At 44.5% G+C, this 21,230-nt stretch overlaps 1 protein-coding gene across 1 annotated transcript in view; it reads right to left on the bottom strand.

Annotated features, from left to right (window-relative positions):
* CD68 (CD68 molecule) overlaps positions 1-21,230 on the bottom strand; it is a 149,305-nt gene that overhangs the window by 50,350 nt on the left and 77,725 nt on the right. Inside the window, exon 3 of the mRNA XM_069644405.1 lies at positions 3,213-3,335. Coding sequence (XP_069500506.1) covers positions 3,213-3,335 — 123 coding nt within the window. The remainder of the gene's footprint in view (positions 1-3,212; positions 3,336-21,230) is intronic.

The raw sequence follows: 21,230 nt of genomic DNA, 5'->3' as shown, positions 1-21,230 counted from the left end.
GAACAGCCTAGTATAAGATATCAGAGAATATAACATAGCATATTTAGCATAGTGTAACATAGCCTAGCAGGGTATATAAGAGCGAAACATAGCATAGCACAGCACAACATATATAATCAGGGAACAGGACAGCATAATAATGCATAATATGTGACAGCCTGGTATAGGAAAGCAGAGAATATAACATAGCATAGGTAGCATAAAATAGCATACCATGGTATATAAGAGTGAACACACAGCATATCAGAGCACAGCATATAACATCAAAGAGTAGTACCCTATAATAATGCATAATATGGAAGAGCCTACTATAAGAAGGCAGAACATATAACATAGCATAGCAAAGCAAAGCATGGTATATAAGAGTGAAGCGAAGCATAGCACAGCACAACATATACAATCAGAGAGCAGTACCCTATAATAACGCATACAATGGACAGCCTGGTATAGGAAAGCAGAGAATATAACATAGCATAGGTAGCATAATATAGCATAGCTGGGGATATAAGAGCGAAAAGCAGCATAGCAGAGCACAACATAGAAAATCACAGAGTAGAACAGCATAATAACACGTAATATGGAACAGCCTAGTATAAGATATCAGAGAATATAACATAGCATATTTAGCATAGTGTAACATAGCCTAGCAGGGTATATAAGAGCGAAACATAGCATAGCAGAGCACAACATATATAATCAGGGAGCAGCACAGCATAATATAGCATAATATGGAACAGCCTGGTATAGGAAAGCAGAGAATATAACATAGCATGGTGTAGCATATCAAGGTGTGGCACATCATAGAATACCAAACACAGCATAGCATAGCATAGCATATCACAACATGCCAGGGTATTACATACCACGACATAATATTGCTTTATAGCCCTGCAATGGCAGCCATACCAGGTGTTACGTCGCCGCGGTCGAAGTGAGCCGGAGCGATTGGGAGCGGTGCTCCTCTACTTTTACTTTAAAAAGAAACCGTTCCGGAATGGTTTTGTTGTAAAATAAATGTGTTGGAAGAAGTTGAAACTTGCACTTTCAGTGCACTGCACTGGACCTGCCCTTAAACTGCAGGTGCAAGTGTTTGGGGGTGTGTATTGTGTGTGGGAGGGGACGTGGTGATGGGGTTTGCCAGCAGGGAACATAGTTCCACTACTTCTTTTCGTACATTTCGACCACTGTGCAAGGCAGATTTAAAGGACCCTGCGCAAACTATTAGCACCCCAGACGAAGGGGGCAGATTGGTTTTTTGCCTCCCAACAAAGCCACCAATGTAAATGAGTTGCATTCAGTGTACTGCGAAGGCTCACCACGGTATCCAGGCAACGCACAGGCACTGAAATGCAGCCAATGGGAGAGGAGACACAGTGAGGCGAGTGCCCAGCCTGTGCCGGCTAGTATAGCCGTCCACGATGGCTAAAAGACAGAATCATGGTGCATACCAAGGCACTGCGTAGCGTACCATAACCGAACTGTAGCATGCATAGCACAGCACATGTCATGACATAAAAGGTTGCCGCATAATATAGATTGCCATGACATATAAAAGCATGGCAAAGCATACCATGGCACAACATAGGTAGGCAAAGCATATATTACCATAGCATAATACAATAGAAAAATATAATATCATGGCATGCCATAAGAAAGAATTCTGTGGCTTAGCCTACAGCTACACAATATCCATCTATATATCTATCCACATATATATATATATATATATATATATATATATATATATATATATATATATATATATATATATATCCATCTATCCATCTATATCTATCCATCCATCCATCCATCCATCCATCTATATATCCCTCTATCTATCCATCTATCTGTCCATCCATCAATCTATCTATCCATCTATCTATCCATCCATCTATCCATCTATCTAGCTAGATATCTACCCATTTACCCATTTACCTATCTATCTATCTATCTATCTATCTATCTATCTATCTATCTATCTATCTATCCATCTATCCATCTATCCATCTATCCATCTATCTACCCATTTACCTATCTATCTATCTATCTATCTATCTATCTATCTATCTATCCATCTATCTATCTAGCTATCTATCTAGCTATCTATCTATCTATCGATCTATCCATCTATCTATCTATCGATCTATCCATCCATCTATCCATCTATCTACCCATTTACCTATCTATCTATCTATCTATCTATCTATCTATCTATCTATCTATCTATCCATCTATCCATCTATCCATCTATCCATCTATCCATCTATCTATCTATCTATCCATCTATCCATCTATCCATCTATCTACCCATTTACCTATCTATCTATCTATCTATCTATCTATCTATCTATCTATCTATCTATCTATCCATCTACCTATCTATCTATCTATCTATCTATCTATCTATCTATCTATCTATCTATCTATCTATCTATCTATCCATCCATCTATCCATCTATCTAGCTACCCATTTACCTATCTATCTATCTATCTATCTACCTATCTATCTATCTATCCATCTATCTATCCATCTCGCTATCCATCTATCTATCCCTGTGTCTATCCATCTATCTATCTATCTATCTATCTATCTATCTATCTATCTATCTATCTATCCATCTATCTATCCATCTATCTATCCATCTATCCATCCATCTATCTATCCACCTATCTATCAACCTATCTAGCTATCCATCTATCTATCCATCTATCCATCTATCCATCCATCTATCTATCCACCTATCTATCAACCTATCTAGCTATCCATCTATCTATCCATCTATCCATCTATCCATCTATCCATCTGTCCATCTGTCCATCTGTCCATCTGTCCATCTATCTAGCTAGCTATCTATCCATCTATCCATCTATCCATCGATCTATCTATCTATCTATCTATCTATCTATCTATCTATCTATCTATCTATCTATCTATCAATCTATTTATCTACGTGTTTGTAAAGCACATGATGCAGGTCAAGACCTGCTAGCATTGGCATGTCAAATAATAGCATAATAGGACATTACATAGCATAATAACAAATACAATGCAATAGAATGGCACACCCTATCATGTTATAGCACCACTGTATGGCAGAATAAAGTCTAATATAGCATAACCTGGCATATTATATGTTCGTGTATTATAACAGCATAGCGTGGTGTAACGGAACCTGATATATGACATCATAACATAGCATAACGTGACCTACCTTGTGAAATGTAAACTGTACGAATCCTGCTGGAAAGCTGAGCTTCAAGATGGCCGTCTCATTGTAGCAAAACCCAGATGGGATGGTGAGGTCTGGACCTGGCACTATAACGGACCCCCAGATCTGGAATGAAAAAAGAGAAAGAAGGACAAGTCAACACAAGAAAGATGCATAATGAGGAGAGATAGCATCAGAAGTCGAGACTGCGAGACATCATCAGTAACCAAAAAGGAGAGATTGTATCATAAGCCTGGACAGAGGAACATCACAAGGAACTGGGGAGGAGAAATGGCATCAGAAGCGTCGATGGAGAGAACCAAGGAGGAGAGACAGCATCAGAGGTTTAGATGGAGACGCAACATGGAACCAAGGAGGAGAGATGGAATCAAAAGACTAGATGGAGAGACATCATGAAATAAGGAGGAGAGACAGCATCAGAGGTCTAAATGGAGACACGCCATAGAACCAAGGAGGAGAGATGGAATCAGAAGCCTAGATGGAGTGACATCATGGAACCATGGTGAAGAGACAGCATCAGAAGCCTAGATGGAGAGACATCATGGATTAATGAGGAGAGATGGGATCGGAAGCTTAGATGGAGTGTCATCATGAAATAAGGAGGAGAGACAGCATCAGAGGTCTAAATGGAGACACGCCATAGAACCAAGGAGGAGAGATGGAATCAGAAGCCTAGATGGAGTGACATCATGGAACCATGGTGAAGAGATAGCATCAGAAGCCTAGATGGAGAGACATCATGGATTAATGAGGAGAGATGGGATCGGAAGCTTAGATGGAGTGTCATCATGGAACCAAGAGGGGGAGACGCCATCAGTAGCCTAGATGGAGAGACATCATGGAACCAAGGAGGAGAGATGGAATCATAAACCTAAGTGGAGAGACATCATGGAACCAAGGAGGAATGATGGAATCAGACGCGTGCACAATACTGACTTTATTATTTTTACATAACATGATTACACCTTCAGCATAGTGCATGTGTATGTGTGCATGTCAAACCGCTAGACAGTGCAGTGCATCTCCTGCATCTCCGGGCCCCCATTTGTGTCTGCATAACATCCCTCCCAGCTATGCCTAAACATTAAAACAGTAAGCCTAAGACTATATATTTCTCCTGTGCCTTAGCTTAGTCATCCAGCACGTTAGTCTTGAAGCTTTGCTGTCCTCCGTCCACTCGCATGCACAGGGTAGAGCCCAGGCTTTGCAGGAGCAGCAGGAAGGGTGGTCATTAGTTGGTGGACTAGGCTTTGCAGGACTATCAGGAAAGGAGTCATTGGTTGGTAGACCAGGCTTTGCAGGACTAGCAGGAAGGGGGTGAATGGTTGGTGGATCAGGTTTTGCAAGATACGCAGGAATGGGGTCATTGGTTGGTGGACCAGGCTTTTCAGGAGCAGCAGGAAGAGGGTAATTAGTTGGTGGATTAGGCTTTGTAGGAGCAGCAGGAAGGGGCTCATTAGTTGGTGGACCAGGCTGTACAGGACAAGCAGAATGGGTTCAATTGTTGGTGAAAAAGGCTATGCAGGACCAGCAAGAAGGGGGCCATTAGTTGGTGGACCGGAATGTGTATGTCCAGCAGGTTGGGGATCATTAGTTGATGGACCAGGCTTTGCAGGACCAGCAGGAAGAGTGTCATTCATTGGTGGACCAGGATTTGCAGGACAGGCAGGATGGGGTCATTAGTTGGTGGACCAGGCTTTGCAGGACTAGCAGATTGGAGATCATTAGTTGGTAGACCAGGCATTGAAGGACCAACAGGGTGGGGGTCATTAGTTGGTGGGCCAGACTTTGCAGAATCAGCAGGAAGGGAGTCATTCGTTGGTGGACTGTACTTATCTTTTGACTCATGATCTTGTCCTTCTCTTTCTTTCCTCTTGCTGGTCCTTCCATTGTCACCTGATCCGTTAGTGCCTTCCAGCACTTCATTGTTCACTTTGAACTGACTTGAGTTCCCATGAGGGCATCTAGGTCCATTGCTCACGGTCAAGCAACTACCACCTAGTATAATCGTATTCATTTTATTTATTGGACATTGTATGGCGCCTATACACAAGTGTTTCTAGGCGCCACAAGACAAGATGGGGGAGGAGATGGGAATCACAAAAGTAGAACAACAAACAACGGTTATATTGGCCTTGTGACAATCCTACCATGCAAGTGATTGACAAGGTGGTAAGTGCAAGGGGGAGGGGTCGAGGGAGAAGTGCAGGAGTGGGAAGTGGGAGGGGAGCCCAGGGAAGGGGGGCAGGCAAGTGTTGAGCTGGCCAAGACGGCAAGTGCCAGGGGAGAAGGGGGATAGGGAGCATGCATGCAGTGGACAGCGAGGACCAAGTTGGGCTAGTCTGGGAAAGGGAGCCTGATGACAAGTGCTGGCAATGAATGCTGGGGGAACTAATAGGGGGCGGTCTGGCCCCTGTAAGACTCTGAAGGGACTAGGCCCCAATCACAGTGGCAGAGGGAGCGTTAGCATGGGAGGGGGAGAGCGAAGGAAGAGCAGAAAAGAAAAGTCTTGAGAAGTTTCCAGAATTTAAGAAGATCTGGCTCAAGTCTGAGGGGGGAGGGAGGCTGTTCCAGAGGGAAGAGCCAGCCGAGGAAAGGGATCTACCACTCACGCTCTGCTTGGAAAAACGTTTCACCTACAGAGAGTTGGAGCCAGAGGACTGAAGGACTTGGCTGGGAGGTATTTAGGGAAGGAAAGCTGGATGTAAAGAGGTCCTAAGCCCCAGACAGCCTTCTTGATCTTGCAAAGGGTAATGAATTTAATCCTTGCGGTCTTCGGGAGCTAGTGGAGACATTTTAAGGCTGGAGAGATGTAGTCCCTGGTCTTGAAGCCAAGGATAAGTCTTGCAGTCATATTCTGGAATAGTTGAAGGGCAAGATGGGAGGAAGGAGGTAGCTTGAGGAAGGGGCTGTTGCAATAATATAGCCTAGAGAGAGCCAGGGCTCTGGGGACATTAAGCTTATGGGGGAAGGTGAGGAAAGGTAAAATGCCCCTGAGACGGTGGAGCTGAAAGTTGTACTTCTTGGCGAAGTCTGTGATGTGGGGAGAGAAAGAGAGAGGGGAGTCAAAGTTAATCCCAAGGTTTATTGCCCCACAGGTTGCAGAGGGTAGGGGACCCAAGGAGTCTGGCCAGAGAGTGGGGGGGAAACAAGGAGCAGGCGTCCCAATTAGAAGGGTCTCTGTCTTACTGTCATTAAGACAGAGATCATTAGCAAAGCACCATGCCTGAATAGCAGTCAGGCAGTCAGGTATGAGAGAGGAGGAGGAGGTAGAGGATGGCATATTGAAAGAGAGTTGTGTGTTGTCTGCCTAATACTGTAAGTGTTAGGAGAAGATAGAGATCAAGTGGGCCAGGGGGACCTGGTAGACGTTGAAGAGCCATGGCAATAGGATAGAACCCTGAGGGACACCACAGGTAGAAAGTGTGACGGAAGAGAGAAATTGGCCCATTTGCACTTGGGAGGGTCTGTTTGAAAGGAAGGAGGGCAGCCACGCTAGTGTCCTGTCCATGATGCCTAGGGTATCATGGTATCATGGAGCCAGTTTATGAGGATGGAGTGGTTGACTGTGTCAAAGGCAGTAGAAAGATCAAGGAGGATTAGAACAGAGTGAGTGTTAGAGTCCAGGTTAGAGAGTAGGTCTTCATCGATGTTCAGGAGAGCAGTTTCCGTGCCTCTGCCCTGAAACCAGACTGGTGGTCATAGAGGCAGCCAGCCACTTCTGTGTGGGGGATCAGTTGGGGGATGACCAGCTGCACCATGAGTTTGCCCAAAAAAGGGGTAATAGAGATAGGCGATAGTTATCCAACCAAGAAGGGTCAGCAGACTGCTTTTATAGGAGAGGGTGCACACAAGAGTGCATAAGGGGTTGCAGGAAGGAGCCAGTGGTGAATGAGTGGTTTTAGAAGTCTACCAAGGATGGAGCGAGGGAGGTGATGTTGTCCTTGATGGTTCTGGAGGAACAGAGGAGCACCTGTTTAGAGGAGACTTTCATAGAGTGAACAACTCTAGAGATCTCATTGGGGACAAGGGAAGTGAGAGAACAGGGTTTTGGGGGAGCAGATGACAGAGGAAGGATGTCCAGAGTTTTGGAGGAAAAGTGTATGGCCAGTGCAGAGCAGAGGGCCTGGGAGGGAGGAGGAGAGAAGGAGACTGCAGTAGGATTGGCAAGTGCCTTGCAGTTTTTAAAGAGTTCAGCTGTGTTATTGGTGGCTCCAGAGATGCAGGCTTGGACATGAGCCCTTTTCTTGGAGCAGATGGAGAGACGATATTGCCTTTGGAGTAGGCAGCAGGCCAATTTGTCAGAGGATGAGCTAGTTGCCTGCCACTTCCACTCTGCAGCTTTGCACTTGCGTTTCAAAGCAGCCTAGTCAGCATCATACCAAGAGTTGCATTTTGAGGCAAACTTCACGCGGATCCTCATGACGGGGGCAAGGATGTCCAGGGTGTTAGAGATAGAAAAGTGGAGGTTAGCTAGAACAGAGTCAGATGGAGAGTCAAAAGAAGGGGGCGGAGGAGGGATGAAGGAAAAGGCAAATGCAGCAAATGACACATGCTTCATCGGTCAAATTACAGAGATGGAGACTGGCAGTGCGGGCGGAGGCATCATCAGAGGATAGGGGAGGTCAAGGTGGGAAGAGAAGATAGAGTGGTCAGACCAGAAGAGAGGGGTAATAAGAGGGTTGTAGATGGGGATGTCTGCTCAGATGAGAGCATCCAAGGTGTGTCTAGCAGTGTCGGTTGGGCCCGAGGGAAGGATAGTAAGGGAGAGAGTTTCTCAGAGGTTGCGAAAGAGAACAGTAGCCGCATCCGGAGAGTCGAGGTGGATGTTCAAGTCACCAAGGAAGAAACGTTTGGGGAGGAGGCAAGAAGAGAGGAGGACAGGTCACCCCATTCTCAGAGGAAGCTGGAGGTCGGTAAGAGAGAAGGTAGGTGAGACCAAAATCCTGCAGACTAGGCTTTCAAAGGATGAGTAGGTTTGAGTGGGGATGATGGAGGCAGGAACCCACTCAGGGAAGATCAGAGCCACTCCACCACCAGGGCGGGAGGGCCTGGGATTGGACAAGATCTTGTAGCCCTTGGGGAGAAGAGTGGCAAAAGCAATGATGGATTTGGCCTTGAACCATGTTTCAGTGAGACCAAGGACATCAAGGTCAAGCTATAGAAGGAGGAGACAGTTGTCAGAGGAGTGTTTGATAGTAAAGCAAGAATTGAGGGAAGCTAAGTGAAGCTGAAGATTTGCGAGGGGGCGCAGGGCTGGGGTGCCACAACTGGGGTTGGGGGTGCCTTTGGATTGCACCTTGCCATATCTTATGTTATGCTATTTTATTGATAAAGTTCACACACACCACAGAGGTGGTTTCTTTGTGCTGAACAACAAGAGTGCATGACAACTGTCCTAAGTTGCTTCCTAAAATAGTTATGGCTAACAATAGACTGAGGTCAAAGAAGTAGAGGACGCCTCAGGTTGCCAAGGATGTGGTGAACTCTACGCCCTTATTGGTAAGAGCACACAAGTACTGAATGCTGAATACTGACTACAAATGGTGAATAGCGAAAGTTGCCTTCTCAAATAAGGGGTGAATTCATTTGATTGAAATGTCCATACTACCACCATGCTCATATCTTTTCCTGGCACTCCCGATTGCAATCCCAAATTCTTTCCTTAAGCACCTAGAATCCATCCTCTTTAGCTTTATCTGGAATCCTGGGAAGCTACCTAGAGCCAGTAAACATATGACGATGCCTTATTGCAGAGGAGTGCTCAATCTTCCTCAATTGCAGTTCTGTTACTGGACTGCGATTGGTGACTGGGTACTTCATCGGCTATCAGAGACCACGTTGAAGTCTTGAATGATTCATATTTCGGACAACAAGAAGTGTCAATACAGATTTAAGCTCAAACATCGGAAATCTCAAAGAAAATCATTATCAAATTCTGATTACATTAATGCTGAGTGAAGATACCAAGACCAGCCGTGTCTGCCAGGACAGGAGTAGGCATATAGGTTATTGTGGACAAAGTAGAAAATTGTGGCCTTTTTATCATTCATTCATAAAATTTAGTATATCATGTAACACCTTTAGGATAGCGAGTCCGCTCTTATTTACCACATAATCGTTCTTCCTAAGGACCCTATATTTGTGCTAATTATTCTTTCATCTTGCTCACCACTATCTCAATGGTACAAGATACTCCTTTGCAGCCACAATGATCTTATAAGAAAGCAAAAGGATGATCGGAAAGTATAGGCATCATGGTTGCCCGGGAAATTCTGAACAGTTCCATTGAAAATATTCATGGATGCCTATTGCTGGCCAAATCTCAACACATTCAAATCAATAGGTAATCAATTTCTTCCACCAGAAAAACTTAATGGGTACCCACAGCATAAGACACCATGTGCAAAGTTAGCAGGATAATCCAGACGTGGATCTCTTGCTCACTGTGCTCAGAGAGGTACAGCTCGACCTCACTGATGAGGCCCGACTAGGCCAAAACACATGTCTAGGGTTGCTGTTGGTACTCTTGTTCAGAGGGGATTTGCCTAGCATTTCGGTGCTGGACTGCCTTTGGGTGGGACAAAGACTGATATGAATATGGAAATGTCTCCTCTGTGAAAAGCGCAGTGAGCTAAAGCATGGCTCAGACTCTCCCGGGAGCCATCCACCCAAGAACAGGTCAATGGGCTGTGTTCATGCCAGTAGAGGGGCTCCCAGACCTTCTTTTGTTCATTTAAAAATGCACCCATTATAAAATGACCCCCTATCAAGGGATTTCTGGCAATCTGCTTGCTTTTATGTGAAACGCTGATGGCTGTCAAAGCAATCCGTTGGTTTTATGCCAGTATCAGAATCTTATGTCGGTGTAAAATGTAGAGGTTTCGCAGGTGGAGTTGGCAGTACCAGCTGAAAATGTATTTCCCTTCCGTCTCTCCTGCAAAACCTTTGTATTATATATAAAAGTGTATAGTAAGGTGAACAATTCTAAAAAGAACACAGGACCCACCTCTCCAAGGAGTCTCTCCACCCAAATACCTTGGTCATCAAGCCGCCCCCCCCCCACATCCACTGACTCGCTAATTGGCGCCCGCGCCTCTCGTCCCTGCCATGCGGTACAGCTGTACCCCTCCTCTGTGCCCCTCTGTATCCTACCCCCCACTGTATATCTGTACTGTTGTATACCTCTATAAAGCACTCCATTGCTTCTCGAAGCTAGGTCCACGCTCAGCTTTGCTATACCACCCCATCCAATTTAAAGAGCCGGGATTCGTAGTTTTCCCGTGTGTGCACCCAATGCCGCAGTTGAGACAGCGGCAGAGCTCATAATAGCAGCAGATGGGGAGAATGCTGTGGAATATCAGGGGAAGTGAAGATGTGGCTGCAGGAGGTTGGGGGGACTACAGCGGGATGCAGAGGGAATGCATGACATGAGGTGGCCAAAAAAAGAGAGGGCATGGTGACAGTGAGAAAGAAGAAAGAATAAGAAAGGAAGCAGATAGAGGGATAGCAAAGGATAGCAGTGGACAGGCCAAAGAGCAGGATACTACCCAGAAAGGGGAGAATTGAGAAAAGAGGAAGAGAGCGGCGCAGAAGGAAAACAACAGGAGAATGGCAAAGTTTCAGGAAAAGAGAGGGAGAAGATTGAACGAAAGCAAAGGACAGCAGAGGACAGGCCAAAGAGCAGCATACTACCCAGGAAGGAGGGAAATGGCAAAAGAGGAAGAGAGCAGCGCATAATCAAAACAACAGGAGAAGGGCAAAACTTCAGGAAAAGGTAGGAAGCAGATAAAGGGACAGCAAAGGACAGGCCAAAGAGTAGCATACTACCCAGAAAGGGAAGAAATGGCAAAGTTTCAGGAAAAGGTAGGAAGCAGAGGAAAGGCCAAAGAGCAGGAAGGAGGGAAATGGCAAGAGAGGAAGAGAGCGGCGAAGAAGGAAATCAACAGGAGAATGGCAAAGCTTCAGGAAAAGGTAGGAAGCAGATAGAGGGACAGCAAAGGGCAGCACAGGAGAGTGCAAAGAGCAGGACTACCCAGGAAGGAGGGAAATGGCAAAAGACAAAGAGAATGGCAAAGAAGGAAAGACACAGGAGAATGGCAAAGAAGGAAAGACACAGGAAAATGGCAAAGTTCAGGAAAGGAGAGGACGCAGATAGAGGGATAGCAAAGGACAGCAGAGGACAGGCCAAAGAGCAGGAAGGAAGGAAATGGCAAAAGAGGAAGAGAGCGGCGAAGAAGGGGAAAAAAACAGGAGAATGGCAAAGCTCAGGAAAAGGTAGGAAGCAGATAGAGGGACAGCAAAGGACAGCAGAGGACAGGCCAGAGAGCAGGACTACCCAGCAATGGGAGAAATTGCAAAAGAGGAAGAAAGAGGTGACGAAGGGACAAAAACGTTAGAATGGCAACAGTTCAGAAAAAGAAATGGAACCGATAGATAGCAAAGGACATCACAGGACAGTTCCAAGAGCAGGATACTCTGCTCTTACCAGGGAAATGGTAAAGAAAGAAAAAACGAGAGAATGGCAAAGCTTCAGAAAAAAAGAGAGGAAGGTCAGACATAATAGACGTTGATAGGAGTGTATATATTATGCCATAATGGTAGCAGGGGTAAGAGTGCCACCTTTACCTGGACATTACACGGGAAAGTGTCCTGAGCACGAAAGGGTTACAGCTCGGGGCTGCAATGACATATATACATATAATATGGCCGCTTTACATCGACCCCGCTCATACCTTATAATAATTTGAAAGTGGCGTCATGGGTTGGAGACAAGTGGTTTCGCTGCGAATTTAAAAGTTCGCGAATATTGAAGACACAATATGTAGGGAAGTTATGAATTTGCTTAACTGTGTCCCAATAACCAGTGCTTAAAGTGGGCCGGGGCCTGCCGGGGCCGGGCCCCGGCAGTCTCCAAAAAGTGGGACTGAGCCGGGGCCCTGCTGGGTCCCCGTCCTACAGCAACATTGGCGGGAATCGCGGGATGCATTATCCCGTCGCGGCCGCAACCACGACGGGAGATGCGCCTGCAATGAAGTCAGGCAAGCTGACAGAAGTGGCAGCCAACTGCAGCGACACTGTGCCTGGCTGCCACTTCCGTCAGTCATAGTAACTGCCTCGGGTGACCCCTCACATGAGGGGTCACCCGAGGCAGTTACTGTCCCTTTGTTTCCCCAGGTCGCTGAGGCGTCTTTAACCCTCGGCGAACCTGGGGATTCCTCGACATATTTCGAGGTTTATAAAAGATGGCTTTGAAAGTACACATTTCAAGCCATCTTTTATAAAGCTTTGCCGACGGACAATTTTGTCCGTAGTCAAAGCTTTATAAAAAGATGGCTTGAATTGTGTACTTTCAAAGCCATCTTTTATAAACCCGAAATGTTTAAAAAAGATGGCCTGAAAACTAGGCAAACCGTAGGGTATGCACACAAATATGTATAAATGTTATATATTGGTGTGCCCACCTTACTATGGTGTGTGTACTGTGCAAGCCATCTTTTCTAAACGTAGAGATATGTTACATATTTCTACGTTTATACGCACACAAATATATAACATTTATATATATTTGTGTGTATACCCTACGATTTGCGCACTTTTTAGCCCACGTCCCTCCCACAAGCTACGCCCCCAAACGAGGGCCCCCCCTCGATTTCTAACCCCACTTAAAGCCCTGCCAATAACTATAATAAGGCGTGAACTAGGTTGGGCATCTGTGGCTTGAGCTATTCGCTGGTAAAGGGTGTCATGAAATAGGAAACCTAGGGTGGCTAAACCAGGTTCTTCATATTATCAGCTCTGTAAACAAATGGACAATGGGAACGCAGGCTGTCTGAGAAAGTTCCAGAAGGAACGCATTAGACCCTTGCAATATCTAATGAGATTCTTACCCATAATCCCAATCTGGACTGGATTAAAACATGCGATGGGAGAAGCTCGTATAAAATCCGCCCTGAGATTAATTTGGAAAGTAAAAGAGGAGCTCTCCTGAGGTACTTGATGCAATGTCCTGATGGCAGCGCGGTTTGTCCTCATGCACACTCGTGAGGTATAGTTCATCAGTGGCTCAAGCGGTGATGACAACGTAACATATATTTGTATCCTGTGTCTCCCTTCAGAGGAAAAGAGAACAGTATAAAGTTTAGGTGAATGCAACCCTATTTTGGTATCGAATTTTAGCAGGTAGTTCGGTATCTTTTGGAATCAAGGTCGGGAGGAAGGATAGCTCAGGGGCCACTAGTGGCACAACATAGGTTCGAATCCCGATCCTGCACTGAGAAACCACTCGCTGGTATTGAAAATGTGCATTATAAATGAACAAATAAATCAAAGGTGGTTACTTTTTTGAAAGGAGTCGAATTTTATTGATGACATAATAATGTATTTCTATTATGTATCTGTGGTCTAAGTGTATAAGGTTTGAAATAAACCGTGTACACAAAGAAAATAGGATTAATTATTAACAGCGATCCTAGTGTAGGATAAAGGTGGGGAATTGGAATCATGAGAGGCCGCCCCCCCCCCCATTAAAAGAATCAGAAGAAAAGTTTAAAAGTTTTAAATTGATGTAGCTAAATTCATGAAAGGAAGGATTTGTTGGAACCACATAATGCCATAGCAGCCGCAGATGCACTGCAGTTAGTGGGGGGCGGGCCATAGACATAGAGGTAGGACTACAGCAAATACAAACGGGGCTCGATACAAACAGTAATCCTACTTCTAAGTCACTGGCCTTTTGCGGGTGTGTTCCAGGCACACTCCTCTCATTGGAGAAGAGAGACCAGGTAGGGGAAGGGGGACGAAATGGGGGCATGAAAAGCCTTCATGATCAGGTAGAGTTGCGCCGGGCCTCGATTTCAGGATTTCTGAATCGGTTCCTGGTAAAAACAAGGACTGTAGCCACCTGCCCATCCAATCCCGGGACTGGGTTTATTTATTTAAAAAACTCTCTGGACCCCAGGGGACGGAGGGTGATTTCCCCAGACTGTCCCGGAAAAACTGTGACATCTGATCACCATAGGGGAGAACACTGAATAGAGAGAGGCAAGCCTGACTACTCAGGAAATGAATGGCAGCATGGTTGGATTGCCCATTGTGGGAGAAAGGACAAGAGTGGGAGAAGGGCATGCTGTGACTAAGGGCACAGATGCTGTATTTGCGTCCCGAAGAAGGTCAAGCTCCACTTGCAATCATGGGGAGGGCTACTCTAAGTGCATCTATTGGACTGCCGCTGAGTATGAGTGCGGACTAGGATAGGGAATGGAAGTCCAGACCACGGAAATGACCATATAGAAGAGGAGGAGGAAGATGGAGGGGGAGGATGGGAGAGAGGAGCGGGCCGGAACCCATTGGAAGTGGCAGGAGAAGCTGCAAGTTGGCCAGGTCACCGGAGAGGTGGGACAGAACAAGGGCCGTAGACTCTATACAGGTTTTGGGAGCAGCTTGTGATGAGCACTGGGCAGTAAAATGGGCACAATTCAAGCTGGAAGGGAGGGGGGGGTTGATGGAGGGAAAACTAATTAGGCCAAAAGCATGCTGGCTAAGAAGTCTGGGAGGGCGAGAAGAGTTGGTTCAGATAGAGAGACCTAGTTGGTGAGTAGGTCAGTGCACATCAAAGCTCACACACAGTTTCCAAGACAAACCGAAGTCCTGATTACTTTGTCAATGAGGGCAAACACGGTAGAGGGATGCTTAGGCTGGGGGTGCACACGGAAGTGGATGGCGTACGCTGTGAAATGTTTCCAGACATGGAATTAAAAAGTTGAGACTCTGGGATAATCCGTCCAGGGCACGGGTGAACGTGATAAGGCAACAAAGTTGAAATGGGTGGCAATGACAAGGTGGCACCGTTGCAGCCCATGCAAGATCCACATAGACAGGGCAGGCAGCATCTGACAAAAGGACAAGTGCAAACACAATATGCAAATTCCAGTATGAATGCACAAACAGACTCCCAGTACATGATCATGGCTGGGCCGGACAAGTGCGACAAGCGAGCGATAGACGTGGAGCAACAGTTGGCAAAGGGCTCCTGGACTAGTTAAAATGTAGTCAAGGTGAGTTTTTCTTTTACTTTGCTACCCAGCCTAAGAAAGTTTAAAGAAGTATACATTTCCAGGCCACACACTGATACTCATCATGTTGAAAACAAGGGCTATTCATTAATCCCAAACGAAGATAATAGTGTGTCTACATTCCCTTGAATGTCCCAGGACAGAGAGCAGGCTTCGAGGTCAACTACAAAGGAGAAGTCTTGGCTTGGGACCTGACAGATGAGAAACAATGGACTCATTGGAAAAGTGGGGAGTAGTCTGACGTTGCTTGTGGCAGCTGAGTTTCGCTTTGCTTACGTGCTGCTAGTGAGCCGAAAGTCCAAGGTTGGGAATGCATGCCAACCAATCAGAGGGTCTGTGTAGCAACACGCTATACAATGTTGCAAAGACCAACCCGCTGCCATTTCACTGCTATAATCAGCATTGTACGTATTTAAAGGGGGTTTGAGGCATGTCCACCAGATAAGGGGCAGCCAATGAAGTTATTAGCACTTATACATACTATAGGTTCATATGTTCCCTTAACCAATCCCGCCCTTGAATAGGTTTTAGTTTGCTACATAGGATGACATCAAAGCTGACGCATATAATAATAATTAGGCTTTTATATATTGAGGTATAAAACCTTTGTATAATCACATTTGGGTGTGAGTGCGCGAATTACTGCCTGTTATTTGCCAGATTTCCCTACTTTATTCTTATACTAAAAATAAAGTAGTACTTTGCCACATTCTCTGAGCCTGTCCGGATTTTTGGATCTGAGATCATTATTGGTAATTCCATCTAGCACATGAGACGCTTCAATGTGCTAGAGCACACTGTGATTATAGCTGTGTCGACAGAATTTAGGTGTGCAGGGGACAGGAGTGTCCTGTTATAGGACACAACATATGCTTGTTTCCATTCTTCAGCAGTGCCAAGGTGGAGAAAGGTCACAGAGAAAAGACAAGATCGCCATCATGCTCACCCCCTCTGTCATGTAAGCGCACCTCCCTTGGCACGTGGATGAGATTTTTAATGTTGCCGTAGAACAAATGTATTACTATGGAATCCGCCTCAGTTTACCACCTGCTAAAGAGCAGACGGATTCCATGGGACTCCATTAATAAATCCATCTTTCTATCATGGCCGGTCTAGCCATGTTACGTTTTCTTCTGCAGCAACCTTCTGTTTGTCTCATCTACCTTGCGTGTCTGCGTATATACACTTATTAGTCAGCAGGTTCATTTATCTTCTTTGCACATACACTTTCTTCATATTCGATTACATGTTTCTCTTGTTACTTCAGTTAAATCTTTATTCTTTGAGTATTTGCATATTGTTCCAGTAAGTCTCACTGTTTTTCCTCAGTGACATCACTCTGCTCTTGTCAGATTTTAGTTATAGCTCTATGATGTCCAGACATCCTTCCACCCTCTCAGTGCAAGGGTACATTCTAGCCGGTCAAGTGGCACAGCGAGTAGACGTGCAGAGCTTGCTAATGCAGGTTCGAATCCTGGCAGGGTCAAACTCAGCCTTTCATCCTTCCGAGGTCAATAAATGAGCACCACACACCATGGGTAATAATAAGCAGCGCTAAGATGTCTGAGGGTTTGTAGCGCTATATAAATGTCATATTATTATTATTATATGGTTGTCTGAGTGCATATCGTCTCTCATAAACTGGATTCGGTTTTGGGATGATACATGTTATGTGGCTTTTCTCCAGCTGTTCCAGTGTGATGGAGGTGAGGGGCGGGAGCTGGGGATAACATGTCCACCTGCTTCTCTACAACACTATCAAAAACAGATAAACACAACGCTTTCGGGGATTTTGCAAGAACAATTCTCAGAAGAACTTTGTACAAAATGATGTAAACCTCTTTATTTTGCTAAGTAAACTATGCAACATGTTTCAGGGACCATAACCCCTTCTTCAGGAGCACAACTGTAAACATAATAATATTGACAAACTTAGACTCTCATTGTGAACTTTACAATCTTTTAGGTGCATACACAACAAATTATAACATAATACCCTAACCATCAATATATGTGTAAATAGAACTAAACAATGCATTAATTGTGGTCCCAATTTGAAGAAGGAAAATGTGAATGAGTAGCCAGACACCAAACACGGGGGTGTATCCATGCACTTCATGCAGGCCCCACATTTGAAAATAATGACTACAAACAACCACCAATTAAGACTTTCTTACCCAAGAAGTAAACGCCACCCATGCTGATAAACAGTGCTGAAGAGCGTCACCAGAACATCAAACAATCAAGCCAATAGCCTGCAGATGGACCTACCTAGCCCGCGTCCCAGACATCAGGCCAGTGAACAAAGTGGAGAGCAAACACTCACAATTTCCTAAAAATCAATATAGATAAAGGCACAACACTGCCATGGTCAATATGAACATTTAAAGCAAAGCCATAATAAACCAATTAGTAAAAATAATGATAAATTAAATTTCGAGAGGCGTATCTCTAAAAATGTTTGAAGATTGTGCGGAAGCTTACACCTACTTATCAAACTAACTGACCTAACTGAACTTTAGACATAACTATTGACACCGGAAATGACTGCCTTACCAAGTACGCACAGCTGTTTAGTACTTCTTTTTTCCTTCAATGTTTTCTGTTTGTTCTCATTGTGTGAGCGCCCTGAGACCCTTGGGTTAGTGTTGCTCTATACAAGAATGTATTTAGTTAGTTAGTAATGGTAGCCACATACAACCAAAGGCAACGTGGCTGTATGACGCATAATAGCATTGCACGTTAAGGGCTGTTATTGTTCTCAGAGGGTAGCGGGTGGTAAAAGGATTCAATGTATTGGTAGGTTCCTTCAGGCCTTTTTTCAGATTGTTTGAGGATGCAGCTATGGAAGTATAATTTGGAAGACTACTTAAGTTAAGTTGATTTATACAGCGCACCGCTGCCATATTCATGGTCTCCAGGCGCTCACGTGGTTGTATAAGGAAACGTGTGTAGGGTTGGTCAGAGAAATAGAGAGGGGATATGATATAAATGTTGTGCTCATATGTTGGTTCGTGCAGCACCAGTAGCAACTGGCATCTGTGCATGGGAACTTTCTGGATGTGCTTTGTTTTGTGCACTTGGGCTCGTTGAGTCCGGATGGGAGTCATCAGTTTTTGAGTCATTTGTTGTCTGAGATTATTTGGTTTGTAGCTTGTTTAGAGGGTGGTGTGTGGTTTGTGTGTTTTTGATGTTTGGTTCACTAGCCCGCTGGGTGTGTGTTGTAGGGGAGAAGTGTTGGCTGTGTGAAAGAGAGAAATGTATAAGTGGGTTTGGGGGATCTCTGGGTATTTGTAGCTATGTTATTGTTTTCCATTCTGAGTTTCCCCTTGTCTTCTGTGTTTCCAGCTGATGGTTTGTAGAGGGAGGGATTGTATGGGTTGGGTGGCCCGCTCATGGGGGTGGTTGTTGAATAGTTGGTCTTTTTATGGCCGGAAGTTGAATAGTCAGGTTTTTAGTTGTTTCCTGAATGTTAGGTGGTCTTCCGTCATTCTCATTTCCTTCAGGATCGAGCTTATCTATCAGATAGGCAAAGGTGGTTCCCCAGAATTTTCTTTTATCGCAGTGTCTTGTTTCTATTTGGAGGTCAGGCCAGATCTTAAGTCTCTTCTAGGTTGGTATCGGGAGATATTTCATTGGAGGAATTTGGCTGCTTGTTCTTGTAGTGACTTATGGACAATGCAGAGGGATTTGAAGGTGAGGACATTGTCCATGAGGATTCCCAGATCTGGGGCCAGGTAAGGGATATCTGTGTTGGATTGTCTTTTTGTGTGGAGATTAATATTTCAGTTTTGGGTGGGTTTAGTTTGAGGTTGTTGTTTGCCATCCAGGTGTCTATGTCAGTAAGGCATTTATTGTCAGCGGTGTTGTCAGGGTTGTTGTTGTTTGTTCTTTTTAAAATGTGTTGGTTGTCGTCTACGTAAATGTTGAAGAAGAGTGGGGAGAGGCTTGATCCTTGTGGTACAACACGTGATATCTTTGTGTTTCACATGAATGGTGGAATATGGGTTCTTTCTATTTGGTTGCTGAGGAAAGATTTCAGCCATTGTAGTGTGGAGATTTGAATACCGGATTCCTCCACTTTCTCAATTAGAATTGTGTGTTTGATTGCATCGAAAGCAGCTGATATGTCCAGTAGTATGAGGGCTGATTGGGTGCTGTTGTTAATTTTTAGGTCATCCCTAAGGCAAACCCTATAGCCTGATATACTGACGAACGGGTCATTATTGCAAGATAATGACCAACCACCAAGCTCTGGCCCGAGGCAGAGCTGAGGGCCTTAACTTAAGGAAGGTTCATTATCCCAATAATGACTCATCTTGAGGTATGTAAGTCTATTAGTACACAACGGTACTAACAAATCATGTATTGGAGTTTTGGTGGTGAAGTAAAAATATTTAGTTTAGTAATGAGAAAGTATATGAACAGTAAATGTGTTTATATTGTTTGTAGAATTTAAATAGCAAGGTTGTCTTCATAAGTTAAGCATTTCAATTTCAAACTTGGTTCAACTGAAGGGGGTTTAACATGAGCATGCATTAGGGGTCCTGTAAAAGTAAAAGGTTTCTCTATAAGAAATTGAAAGCATTTTCCGATATTTTAACTTTCTCTTTGGTATGTTAAATTGATTGTGATGTGAAAAAACAGGTTCTTTATACAGAGGAAGTGTCAGAAAGTGTCTTGTTGAGAGACAGATTGCCTGGATATTGCATTATTGTTTTGCTGTCTACTTTTGAAGTCAGAATGTTTAGAATGCAGACAATACCAGTAGTTATTGACTGCACTCTGAACATTCTGATTGGCCAAGAGGAGGCCAATAATGATCGCCATGTGCTAATAGCCATTAATCATTGCTTTATTTTAGCTAAAATAACCTTAAACGCATAACATCAGTAATACAACACAAGGTATAAAGATATAATCATGGATATGATATACACATATAAACAACATTTATCAAACAGGGCATACCATAACCATCAGCTCATAATAAAGACCATGATACAGTTGCATTGAGAAAATGAATAAGGTTAAAATAGAACCCATTTTTTTTTAAAGTATGTTTGGGGAAACGACCAACTATCGCACAAACTCCAGTACAGAAAAATGGTATATGATTGGTCTCTGTACATCAATTGTATCATCTTTGTTTGACCTGTATGGCAGATTATTGTGCAATAATAATTGCAACAGCACTCTTTAACATACCTTTGCCTGATCCTCCATGCACAAGTAGGTAACGTATAACCGCTGTTAATACAGGTGCTCTGTTTATTAGTTTACACGTGGGTAAAGCCATGTCAACCCCCCACAGTGAGGGTGAAAGCTATTCGCACCCCGGGGTTTATCCAGGGTGCAAATGGTTTAATGTTTTTCCTCAGGAGATTGCCTGTAGAAGCAGCGTCAAACTCCAGAGAAAAATAGAAAAAAGATGGCCACCACCATAGGGAAAAGGGACCAAGTCTGTGGCAGTGGCCGGGACCGGAGCACAAGGCTCCGATCCAGCAGGCAAGTGGGGATGGAGAGAGTGGTTGGGGAAGAGATTTGGTTTTCTTTGGGGGCAGGGAATTGGGGAGGCAACAGGGAGAGGATCCTCGTTGTCCCCCTCCCCATATTAAATGCAATAAAATAAAAGCCTTGGGGCATTGGAAACAGTGGGCGGAGAATGTGTATTCTTGTCTACTGTTCCAGCCAACTGATTGGCTAATCGCACTCCCCCGGGTGCGAAGTGAGAAGAGGTCATAACATCATGCAGATAGATCAAGTCTGCCCTTTTGCAGCTCTTAGCTCAATACACTAACAATTTACCTTTCCCACATAGGATAGTGCCAACAAACCCAGCTCCATTTTCGCTGGTAATGAAGCAGCCCAGCTCGGTGGACCTAACAAATGCTTTATTATTTTGTTTTCTTTTTGATCAAGTGAC

This window comes from Ambystoma mexicanum, chromosome 1p, assembly GCF_040938575.1.
Source record: "Ambystoma mexicanum isolate Mex_15411 chromosome 1p, UKY_AmexF1_1, whole genome shotgun sequence".
NCBI classification, from domain to species: domain Eukaryota; kingdom Metazoa; phylum Chordata; class Amphibia; order Caudata; family Ambystomatidae; genus Ambystoma; species Ambystoma mexicanum.
This window is presented reverse-complemented; position numbering and strand designations above follow the sequence as displayed.